Consider the following 12,841-nt stretch of genomic DNA (forward strand, 5'->3'; position numbering starts at 1 on the left):
GGTTTCCTAAATGGTTGTGCTTTCTCATTTCTCCAGACAGTGAATGTTGAATTGGGCAATCTGTAGCCATTCCTCTCTGGGAGCCTCATCTCCATCTTCGGCTGCCGTTTACCTGGCACTTGGGGTTTGAGATCAGGATGGGTGAACTTCAGGCTACTTCCAATAGTTTCTTCCTGGACAGTCAGCTCTTTACTGGTGGTTTCTCTCATGGTTATGAAGCGCTCCCTTTCCCTTTTTCCATCAGGTTGAGAGGTAGAGAGGTAATATCTCGTCACTCCATGTCTGACTAGGAGATTATACTGTTCAGTAACACTGGGGTGAACCTATCTGAGTCCCTTCCCTTAGAAGCGGTATGGTCGAATGGAAAGAGCGTGGGAGTCAGAGGACCTGGCTTCTAATCCTGGCTCTCCCAGTTGTCAGCTGCGAGACCTTGGACCAGTCACTCAGCTTCTCTGTGCCTCAGTTTCCTCATCTGTAAAATGGGAATTCAATACCTGGTCTCCTTCCTACTTAGAACGTGAGCCTCATGTGGGATAGGGACTGTGTCCAACCAGATTAACTTGCGTCTACCCCGGCACTTAAAACAGCGCTTCACAAATAGCAAATGCTTAACAAATACCACTGTTTTATCATTATTATTATTGTTATCATTCTCTCTCTTGGCCCGGAGTAATTATGAGGAAGCAGCCTCAAGTAAGTTGGGAGAGAATCCTGAGCACAGGGTGAAGTTGAAATGAGGAGATGAGAACCAACTTCGGCAACTTGTAAAGTGGAAGTGGCCAAGACAAAGCTGATTTTGGAGCCTTTGCTGGCCACTGAGTTTGCCCTTCCTTCATGCCTCATGGAAGGCTCTTGTGGCCCAAATAACTGCTAGTGAGATTGACACCTGAGGGAGTAAAAAATAAGAAATCTGAAAAGTTCCAAATTTTTCTGATGTAGAGAAGGGCATTCTTCAGGTGTCTGAGACAGTCAGGCTTCAGGACTGAGTAACAGTAATAGTGGCATTTGTCAAGTGCTTACCCTGTGCCAAGCACTGTACTAAGCTCTGGAGTAGGTACAAGGAAATCAGGTCGGACACAGTCTCTGTCCCACATAGGACTCACAGACTTAAGAAGGTGGCAGAGCAGTTAATTTAGTCCCCATTTTAAAGATGAGAAAACTAAACTGAGGCACAGAGAAGTTGTGACATGCCTAAGGTCACAGAGCAGGCAAGTGGCAAAGCTGGGATCAGAACCCAGGTCCCCCGAATCCCAGACCCGTACTCTTTCTACTAGGCCTCACTGCTTCTCTGCAACCCTGGAATTTAGTAGGAATCGAAAATCCTAGAAATAGTGTCCCAACCTGTGTTTCGGAGGCATCTTTGTAACCAACCTATGCACTCGCTCAAAGAATTGTGGGTGGTTTCTATATTTTCAAAAAGAAATCCTCCTTTGCCCAATCTACTTTGTGAGATAAAATGTGAGCTATGATTGAGCCTTGTTTCTGAGAAGAAAGTTTAGAAGCCATTTTCTTAATGAAGCAATTGAGTTAATAACTGTGAAAACACAAAGCAATATTACCTAAAACCTGCAGGTAGTAAGGAGCCAAAATAACACTGAATTTTAAATTACTTCAAATCTCTTTCAAAGAATTCTGGACTACCGAAATCGTTCAAGGAAAACAAATTTGATTTTGAGGCAGTTCGACAAAGGAATCCGGACAGCCACCCATATACAATCAGAGCACTGTATTATTTTTCGGGAACGTTTATTTTCAGATTCACTGAAAGACTCCTAAGAAAAAAAAATCCTTTGGGTTTGCAAATTAATGATTTGATTTCCACATTAACGAGGAAGTCGAACTAAGGTCCTCAAAGACATATTGGCAGAAGATGGCCTGCTAGGAGAATGAGTCGTGGGTATGTAGAAAGTGGGTCTGAAACAATGACAAAGGGCTGATTTATCGTCGCAGAATTGTTGTTTACAGTCAATGCTTCCCAAGAGTTTGAGGGTTACGGCTGTGTATCTGTAAAACAGCAGATGGCAGTCTGACTTCTCGGAATGTTTTGCTTTGATAATTTATTCTGTGCCGTTCTTCCTCCTAGTGGAAGATTTAGAAAGACACGATGGCTCTGCAGAAAGACCCTTTTACATGAGTAAATCTCTGAGGAAGATTTTGAACAAGCAAAATGTACAAACTAAGAAGCAGTAGAAATACAAACTGTAGTAACCACTCAGTAACGTGTGATTTTTCTTCTCCTTGCTATGTATGTGTGAAACACTTCACTGAGCGCATTGTGATGTTCTCAACACTGTAGATCACTTGTTGGCTTTATTTGCATGTTTTATACCAAAGCTTATAATATGTGAAGCCATCAGAAGCCGGACGGGAATCGTTAAAAGCAAATGGGAACATTTTTTATACTAAGATCTTTCGTTGATTTGTAATTAGCTTTTAATTCTAGTGGCTTGGATGTTTCGAATCTAACGGTGAAGATGCTAGTACTTTTAAATAGTAGCAAAAAAAATGACATTTACGGCATTTATAAGTACCGATTGATAAAAATGAAAAAATCACTTTCCGCAGGAAGACTATTAGGTTTAATTAAAAAAAAAATCTCCACCAACTACCCCACCCACCCCCCGCCCAAGCAAATTCTACTCTGTGTGCTTCTTCCTGTTGATATACAGAAAATTTCCTTTTAAACAGTTGCTAATCATCCAGCCTTTCCTCCTGTGCTCTCTCTCTCTCTCTGACAAAGTGCCTTACTGGCTGTTTAATATGACCCAGCTTTTACGGGCAAGTTTACAAAACATTGTGAAAACCCAAAACTGGAATGTTTAGGTATGAAAACAAGTCTTCTTCCATTTGTTTTAGAATCATTGGTGGAAATTTAGTTGTCTTTTCAAATACTGTATTTTCAATGTCACTATATACAATACATTATTATGTGGCATATTACCAGTCCAATTTCCCTTGCACTTAATGTACAATCATGAATATGTACTATATGCAAGAAAGAAAGCCTAAAAAGATACTTGTTTTGTTAAATATACAGAATTATTGGATTTTCAGTTGGAAATGTTGAAAGATATGATGGGTGTAATATGGAATTCAATATCATCATTAAATAGAAAGAAAAGGAAACTAGTAGGATATCTTTTATCAGTGGAAAGTATGAACACAAATGTCATGTATTGTAGATGCTTCATTTTAAAATTCATTTACTGTCATAAAATAGTGTTTTATATACAACCTTTCATTTTCTAACTTTTGATACAAAATACCTTGTTCACTTGTAATAAGGTGTTACTTTTTACTACGCTAGTGCAACCAGGACCATAATTTCTTCTTCAAATACAAGTAATCTTACTAGTATTACTAACATTAAGGAAGTGAGTTTGGTGTGTTATTTCATGTTATCAAAATGGTCCATAGAACGTTCATCCTGAATAAACACTTGTAAATCTCATAACTGTAATTTATTAAAGTTTGGAAAATGAGTACGTTTCACCTATTATCCCATTTATGTTTAAATGTAATTGGAGAATATTCTCATGCCAAAAACAAATTCACATGAGCACATGAAAGTCTGAGCTCTATAATCTGTGTGCTTCTGCTGTGCAGAAATATTAGGAATATATTGTCTAAATATCTTTGATAACTAAAACGTTTAATATTTAATGAAATTTGTTGTTACTCATTGTTTTAAAGCTATTTGGGTTTTTTCTTCTAATAAAGATTTAGATAAGAAAGAAGTGTCTGCTCATTTTCCTGCACCAAATTTGAAAGCCTGAAAATCCTTTGTTGTTGGGGGGGTATTGTCTCTATTTGTTGCTGAATTGTACTTTCCAAGTGCTTAGTATAGTGCTCTGCACACAGTAAGCGCTCAATAAATATGATCGAATGAATAAAAATGCTTTGGGAAATGTTAACCCACAGGTTCACTCCTGTGGACAGAAAGTGGATTTTTTTTTTTCCCTAAATGACTTAGTTTGGTAATCAATCAATCAAAGTATTTATGGAGCACTTACTATGTGCAGAGCACTGTACCAAGCACTTGGGAGAGTAAAACACAACAGAGTTAACAGGTATTGTTCCCTGCCGATAACAAGCTTAGTTTCTGGAGGAAGCAGCCAGGGAGAGGTTGAGAGGGCTAATCCATCACGAGCTCGGTAAGGGATATGGTAAAGGTTGCTGTTGACACTATCAAGTGTTCACCCAAGAACTGTTCATCTTCCAGTAGCCTTGGCCAAGGCAAACACGTTCGAGAGGTGGAGGTTTGGTGTATGTATCACTCTCGCCTCAGTCTAGGCGAAACAGTAGAAGTTTCTTTGGTCAGTTTGGTGTCAAAGCATGAAGTTGCAGCCATCACGGTCAACAAATTTGTCTTTGTCCCCACAGAACTCCACGAAGGAGGGAGGCCAATTTGTAGAAGATCTTTTTCATTCATCAATATCCGGTAGAGCCAGGTGGGCCCCAATCCCTCACAAGCCAATCAGCAGTCACAGGCAGTCATTTCCAGTGACACCACCATTAGAAATCAATCAATCAATTAACGGTATTTATTGAGCTCCTGTTATGTGCAGAACATTGTGCTAAACTCTTGGGAGAGTACAATACAAGAGAGTTGTCAGACACATTCCTTGCCCATAGTGAACTTACAGTCGAGAGACAGATATTAATATAAATAAATGATTTATAGAAAAGTATTGCAGAATTGATGGTGGGGTGAATATCAAGTGACTACTGATCACAGATCCAAGTGCAAGCATTAGAAATCCCTAATTTGGCAAAAATCTAACTGAAACATTTAAAGGTGGGCTTTTAGTTTCTCACTGGAGAAAAATCATTTTTAGAAAATTATTTGGAGAAGCATTCATTTATAGAAATGTTTTAAAAAACTGAAACAGTTTAGAATACTTCCAAGGTATATTTTCTAAACTCTAGGGCTTTACAGTAAAAATAACCAAAAAAAAAATTGGAAAAAAAAAGTAGAAGGAAAAGAATTGCTCTAAATGTAACGCAAAGCAATCTGAACATAGTCAATAGTGCTGGTCGCATTTATAGTTCACACCTGACTAGTTTTTTCAAGCAAATGAAAATTCTGCTTTCAAACGCTAATAGTGATTATGTCTGTGGAGAACTACACAGGGTGCAGCAGTGAACGGATTTCAGTAGGGGCAGGGAAATGCTGTATAATGATGATGGGTTGGTCTTTTCGTTCTGAGACCGAATCTCCGAAGGACAACAGTTTCGACAACTCTACTGTGGATCTTTGGAGTTTGGTTCCATTACCGTGAAACTATAAAAAGATCCCGTCAGTTCTATGTGGATAATGCTATTATTTTTACCATGTGAATATTAAAAGCCAGGCATCACACCACATTCTTCTTTTCCCTAGGATGGTGTGGGCCAGCATTGGTTCCAGTGTATGTTCTTTCACTTTTACAAGTGGTGCCTCAGGAAATTGCTTTTAAACTCTAACCAGGCAGAGTAATTATCTACAGTCCTATCTGGTTCTGAACTTGGAAACATGCTTTATAAATCAGTCTTTGTTGGCGTGAGATATGTGGAGGGAGAACTTGAACTGAAATCATTATTGCAGACCGTGGTCTTTACATGTTTTTTCCAGGTTCTGACAGCTATAATCCTTGAATTATTCACAAACATTTGATTTTCAAATTTGGCCTTTTGCTCATCAAGGAAGAGTGGTTGTAATAACGCAGAAGGAAATCAGAGGTGACAACGTAGTTTTTCAGTCCTATTGATACTTGCAGATGGGTATCATCTCCTAAGCACTTTTCGTAAGCCTTGCTTCCTGCCTTGAGTTCATGAATGTGTGTGTGTGTGTGTGTACGTAAGACTCCACTCTCTGGGAAATTGACCTACGGGGCCTCCTACTTAGATGGCGAGTCCCATAAGGGACAGTGACTTAATAATTATAATTATCTCATATAATATTATTATATAATAAATAATTATAATTGTAGTATTTATTAGGCATTTACTATGTTCCAACTGCTGGGATAGATTTAAGATAATCAGGTCTTACATGGAGCTCACAATCTAAGGAGGAGGGAGAACAAGTATTGACTTTCCATTTTGCAGGTGAGGAAACTGAGGCATATGAAAAGTTAAGTGACTTATCCAAGGTCACACAGCAGGCAAGTGGCAGACCTGGGATTAGAACCCCAAGACCGGGCTCTTTCCCCTAGGTGATGCTGCCTCTCGGGCACTATGTCCAGCCTGCTTATCTTGTATCTACCCCAGGGCTTATCACAGTAATTGGCACATCCTAAGCACCTCACAAGGATTGTAGTTATTATTATTATTGCTATTATAATTATTATTATTATCATTGAAAACACCAATGAGGGACACACAGTTCTGGCCAAATTTTGTACTTAGAAAATTGTGTACAATCTTTTTGGACTGAAATGTTTATTTGCTGCACTTGGTCCTGTTTTCCCCCTCCTGCCCTTATCTGTCGGTCCTTAAAAAGCATCTACTCAAAAAAAAGTCGTTCTCTCTTGATTGTCGGTCGCAGTGTTGTTCTATTGATTCCAAGTTTTCAGCTGGGATGTGATGCCTTGATTTGAAAGTGGATGTTAATTGCTCTTTCCTGGTTTTAGGAGCAGTCAGTGTATTTATGTATCAATTTATCACTTAGTGATTTATGTCACCGTAAACTCCTGCAGCAAGCAGGTACCACTGGAATTGTGGTAGTACAGAATTGCTTTATCTTGAGGGAAAGCTTGGCATAAATCTGAAAGTCCTAGGTGCCTGGTGTAGTGGATAGACCACAGACCTTGGACTCAAGGGGTTATGGGTTCTAATCCTGGCTCTGCTATGTGTTGTGTGATCTTGGGTAAGTCACTTCATTTCTCTGTGCCTCAATGACCTCATCTGTAAAATGGGGATTAAGACTGTGAGCCCCACAGGGGTCAGGGACTTTGTCCAGCCCAATTTGCTTGTATCCACCCCAGTGCTTAGTACCATGAGTACCACTTATTAAGCACTGAAGAAATATAATAATGATTATTATCTTCCCTACTAAGGATCCCTCTGGGTTGGCTCAAGAGAGAAAAAAAAAACTAGGTCCTGGAGTTGCTCAGGAAAACTTAAACCAATATCTCTTGCTTTCATACTGGCTTTTGCAGGCTTCAGTTTGTCCAAATGACTGAACCTCTGCTTTAAGGCACTCAGTCAACTTTCTCTTCGCTCAGTGGAAAGAGCCCGGGCTTGGAAGTCAGAGGTCATGGGTTCGAATCCTGGCTCCGCCACTTGTCAGCTGTGTGACTGTGGGCAAGTCACTTCACTTCTCTGTGCCTCAGTTCCCTTATCTGTAAAATGGGGATTAAGACTGTGAGCCTCACGTGGGACAACCTGACTACCCTGTATCTACCCCAGCGCTTAGAACAGTGCTCTGCACATAGTAAGCACTTACCAAATACCAACATTATTATTACTCACCTCCCTAACTCCTCTCCCACTCCAACCAGCCAGTACACTCTAACACCATCCTATTTTCCGTGCCTCGATCTTGTCTCTCTCGCTGCTTGCTCCTTTTGCACTCCTTCCTACCTGGAACTCCCTCCCTGTCCATAACTGACAGACCATCACTTTCCCCACCTTAAACCTCTCCTAAAATCATGTATTCTCCAAGAAACCTTCCCTAAGTCACCTCTCATCTCCCCATCTTATTTTCCTTCCCTTCTGCGCTGGCACATTGGGGTCCCTATTCCTTAAGCAGTTTGATATTCATCCCACCCCCACTCCAACAGCACTTCAGCAGATATCCTCATATTCTATTGCTTCCCTTACTTCCAACTTATTTTCATTTGTCTCCCCAGCTAGCATGTAAGCTCCTTGAGGGCAGGGCTCACATCTACTTATTCTATTGAACTCTCCCAAACACGTGGTACAGTGCTCTGCACACCTAAAGTGCCCAATGACTTCCTTCGATTGGTTGGTTGAATCTCCTCTCCAGAAGTCCCTCCTCCTTCATAGCTGCCAGAACACAGCTCTCCCCATCTTCTGAAATCACATCTCCCTCAGAAGATTAATTTCTCCACTCCCTCTGTTTGATCCCACCAACTACCATACCAGCACGTGGTACCCAACACCCCCACTTTAGTAATAATAATAATAATAATAATGTTGGTATTTGTTAAGCGCTTACTATGTGCAGAGCACTGTTCTAAGCGCTGGGGTAAACACAGGGGAATCAGGTTGTCCCACGTGGGGCTCACAGTCTTAATCCCCATTTTACAGATGAGGGAACTGAGGCACAGAGAAGTTAAGTGACTTGCCCACAGTCACACAGCTGACAAGTGGCAGAGCTGGGATTCGAACTCATGAGCTCTGACTCCAAAGCCCGTGCTCTTTGCACTGCGCCACGTTGTACTTACCCTTTTACTTAAGTATTTTACCTACTGAGCAGCATCAGGGCATAGTGGCTAGAGCACGGGCCTGGGAGTCAGAAGATCATGGGTTCTAATCCCAGCTCTGCCACTTGTCTGCTGTGTGACCTTGGGTGAGTTACTTAACTTCTCTTGCCTCAGTTACCTCATCTCTAAAATGGGGATTGGGACCGTGAGCCCCACGTGGAACAAGGGACTATGTCCAACCTGATTTGCTTGTATCCACCCTAGTACGGTGGGTGGATACCCGTGTAGTAATATTCCGCTTAGTACAGTGCCTGGAGCATGGTAAGTGCTTAACAAATGCCATTGTTATTATTATTACTTAAATATCCATTTTCCTCTTTCCTGTTTGTAAAACTACACATGGTATTACCAATTAGATTGGCATATGCGGGCTGCTGCAGGAAGCTTTTGGGTAGAAAGTGTCTCTCTGCTGCCTGGGAAATAATGAGCATCTTCCTTGTGCAGGCTTTTAAGAAGATGAGAAAGGCATACAATAGGGGAAACAAAAAAAAACACAACCCTCTTGTCCAATCATATAATTAAGAAATCATTCGTATGTATTGAGTGCTTACTGTGAGTGCAGAACACTGCACTAAACTATTGGGGGAGAATAAGAAAGTTTTATCAAATGTTTTGAGGAAACACTGCTGGTAGTGGGATTGTTTCCATGGGTTGATCTGAACTTGTTTTTTAGATTGAGCTAGAAGCTGCTCAGTATTCCCTTCAGGATTAGTTTTAACACCACTGAAGCGTAGCCAGGGGCTGAGAGGGAGGGAGGGCATGGGTGGAGCAAGAAAGAATTGTGGGAAGATTCAGAGTGGCTAACTGCAGGAATGTCACTAGGGATTCTGGAAAATGCATGAAAAAGGCCAGTATAGGTGCTGAAAACACCAAAAGCTGTGTATCTTCTCTGTGTACTTTGGAGACTACAAGAAATACAAACTCAACAGTAAATCAAAAACCAGTAGGTAAGACTGAGTAACATATCCAAGAGAAGCAGTTGGCAAAAAAGAGATGCGTCAAGATGATTTATGATTGAGTAATGAATCAAAAATGTCTGCCCCTCCTTTTCCTCTCTAGTGCGTGTCCAAGATACTTCTCGCCTGTTCCCCCTCCCTCCCTCCAGGCTTATATCTCCTCCTGCCTTCAGGACAATGCCACCTGGATGTCCTCCTGCCACCTAAAACTCAACATGCTCAAGACTGAGCTCCTTATCTTCCTCCCAAGCCCTGTCCTCTCCCTGACTTTCCGGTCACTGTGGACGGCACTAACATCCTTCCCATCTCACAAGCCCGCAACCTTGGTATCATCCTTGACTCTGCTCTTACATTTCACCCCACACATCCAATCTGTCACCAAAACCTGCTAGTCTCACCTTCCTAACAACGCCAAGATCTGCCCTTTCTTCTCCACCCAAACTACTACCTTGCTGGTACTATCCCTCATAATATCCCGACTGGATTGTTGCATCAGCCTCCTTTCTGATCTCCTATCTTCCTATCTCTCCTTGCTTCAGTTTATACTTCACTCCACTGCCCAGATTATCTTGTACAGAAATGCTCCGGGCATGTCACTCCCCTCCTCAAAAATCTCTAGTGGGTTGCTTATCAACCTTCACGTGAAGCCAAAACTACTCACTATTGGCTTCAAAGCTCTCCATCACCTTGTCCCCTCCTACCTCTCCTCCCTTCTCTCCATCTACAGCCCAGCCTGCACACTCCACTCCTCTGCTGCTAACCTCCTCACTGTGCCTCATTCCCGCCTGTCTCGCCATCGACCCCTGGCCCACATCCTACCTCTGACCTGGAATGCCCTCCCTCCTCATATCTGCCAAACTAACTCTCTTCCCCTCTTCAAAGGCCTACTGAGAGTTCACCTCCTTCAGGAGGCCTTCCCAGACTGAGCCCTCCCTTTCCCTCTGCTCCTCCTCCCCTCCCCATCACCCTTACTCCCTCCGTCGGCTCTACTCCCTTCCCCTTCCCACAGCACTTGTATATATTTGTACATATTTATTGCTCTATTTTATTAATGATGTGTATTTATCTATGATTCTATTTATTTTGGTGGTAGAGATGCCTGTCTACTTGTTTTGTTTTGTTGTCTGTCTTCTAGACTGTGAGCCTGTTGTTGGGTGGGCATTGTCTCTATCTGTTGCCGAATTGTACTTTCCAAGCGGTTAGTACAGTGCTCTGCACACAGTAAGTGCTCAATAAATACGATTGAATGAATGAATGTTCATTCACAGTGCATTTCTTCCTAAGTCAGTCTATCAGTCAATGGCATTTATTGAGTGCTTACTATATACAGAACACGATACTAAACATTAGGGAGAGTACAATACAACAGGGTAGGTAGATATGTTCACCATGAGGAGCTTACAGTCTAGAGGAGGAGGCAGAAATTCAAATACATTATAATTATATAATGTTGGTATTAAGTGCTTTCTATTTGCAGAGCACTGTTCTAAACCCTGGGGTAGATACAGGGTAATTAGATTGTCCCACATGAGGCTCGCAGTCTTAATCAGATGAGATAACTGAGGCACAGAATTTAAGTGACTTGCCCACAGTCACACAGCTGACAAGTGGCAGAGCTGGGATGTACTTATGTACATAAGTACTGTGGAGCTAAGGATGAAGTGGATATCATTTGCTTAAAGAATATAGATCCAAGCACATAGGTTATGCAGCAGGGAGAAAGAGAGAGGACCTAAGAGAAATTAACTTTCAGTCAAGGAAGGCCTCTTAGAGGAGATGTGATCTTTGAATTTTGGGAGAGAAGTGGTCTGGCAAATATGATGGAGGAGGGAGTTCCAGCCCAGAAGGAGAATATAGGCAAAGGGTTGATCCCCTTGATTCTATTTATTGCTATTGTTTTTGTCTGTCTCCCCCGATTAGACTGTAAGCCCATCAACGGGCAGGGACTGTTTCTATCTGTTACCAATTTGTACATTCCAAGCTCTTAGTACAGTGCTCTGCACATAGTAAGCGCTGAATAAATGCTATTGAATGAATGGTGAGATAGATAAGATCAAGGTACAGTGAGTTAAGTTGGTATTAGAGGAATAGCGTGTGCATGTTGGGCTGTGGTAGATCAGCAATGTAAGGCAAGAGGGGGAAAGTGATTGAGGGCCAGTAGAAGTTTCTGTTTGATGTGGAGATGGTGTAGAAACCACTGGACGTTCTTGAGGAGTGGGGAAATAAGGACTGAACTGTTTTGTAGAAAATGGTTTTGATCCAGACAGGAAGCTGAAGTATGAACTGGAGTGGGGAGCGACAGGAGGCAGGGAGGTCAACGAGGAGGCTGATGCAATAGTTAAGATGGGATATGGTAAGTGGGATATGAATCAGTGTAGTAATAGTATGGATGGAGAGGAAAGGGTGGATTTTGGTGGTGCTGTGAAGGTAGAACCTATAGGATTTTGTGACAGATTGAATATGTGGTTTGAATGAAAATTGAATATGTGGTTTGAATGAAACATGAATTCAGGATAATGCTAAGGTTTTGGGCTTGTGAAGCAGGGAAGATGGTGGCATATTTTACCGAGATGGGAAAGACAGAGAGGATGGGGTTTGGGTGGGAAAATAAGTTTTGTTTTGGACATGTTAAATTTGAGGAATCAGTGGGACACCTGAATTGCGATGTCCTGAAGGCAGGAGAAAATGGAAGATTGTAAACCGTTGTCAGGGAGTGTGTCTACCAACTCCATTATATTGTATTCTCCCAAATGCTTAGGTCAGTTCTCTGTACACACTAAGTGCTCAATAAATATGATTGATCGATTGAAAGAGAGAGGTCAGGGCTGGAGATGTAGATTTGGAAATCATCTGCATAGAGATGGTTGCTGAAGTTGTGGGAGAGAATGAGGTCTCTCGGGGAGTGGCTGTAGATGGAGTATAGAAAGGGATCCAGAACAGAACCTTGGGGGCACCCACAGCTACAGCATGGGAGGCAGAGGGGGAGCTTGCAGAAGAGACTTAGAAGACTATAGAGATAGAAGATAGGAAACAAGAGAGGCCACTTGTCACTGAAGCCAATTTTGGATTAAGTTTTCCAGAAGAACGGGGTGGTCGACAACGTCGAAGACAGGTCAAGGAGGGTTAGGATGGAGTAGAGGCCGTGGGATTTGTCAAGAAAGAGGTCACTGGTGAACTTAGAGAGGGTTGTCTATTCCTATCTCTGATCTTTCCAAGTAATATTGCTTCTTTTGCTTCTACAATAATAATAATAATAAAATGTTGGTATTTGTTAAGCGTTTACTATGTGCCAAGCACTGTTCTAAGCACTGGGGTAGATACGAGGTAATCAGATTGTCCCACGTGTGGCTCACAGTCTTAATCCCCATTTTACAAATGAGATAACTGAGGACCAGTTGCCCAAGGTCACACAACTGACAAGCAGCGGAGCGGGAATTAGAACCCATGACCTCT

The 12,841-nt window shown here is 41.9% G+C and overlaps 1 protein-coding gene across 1 annotated transcript in view; it reads left to right on the top strand.

Annotated features, from left to right (window-relative positions):
- Positions 1-3,734, top strand: part of SLC44A5 (solute carrier family 44 member 5) — a 355,152-nt gene extending 351,418 nt beyond the window's left edge. The window contains exon 22 of the mRNA XM_029062744.2: positions 2,084-3,734. Coding sequence (XP_028918577.1) covers positions 2,084-2,190 — 107 coding nt within the window. The 3' untranslated portion in view covers positions 2,191-3,734. The remainder of the gene's footprint in view (positions 1-2,083) is intronic.
- Positions 3,735-12,841: the final 9,107 nt, after the last annotated feature.

This window comes from Ornithorhynchus anatinus, chromosome 4, assembly GCF_004115215.2.
Source record: "Ornithorhynchus anatinus isolate Pmale09 chromosome 4, mOrnAna1.pri.v4, whole genome shotgun sequence".
NCBI classification, from domain to species: Eukaryota; Metazoa; Chordata; class Mammalia; order Monotremata; family Ornithorhynchidae; genus Ornithorhynchus; species Ornithorhynchus anatinus.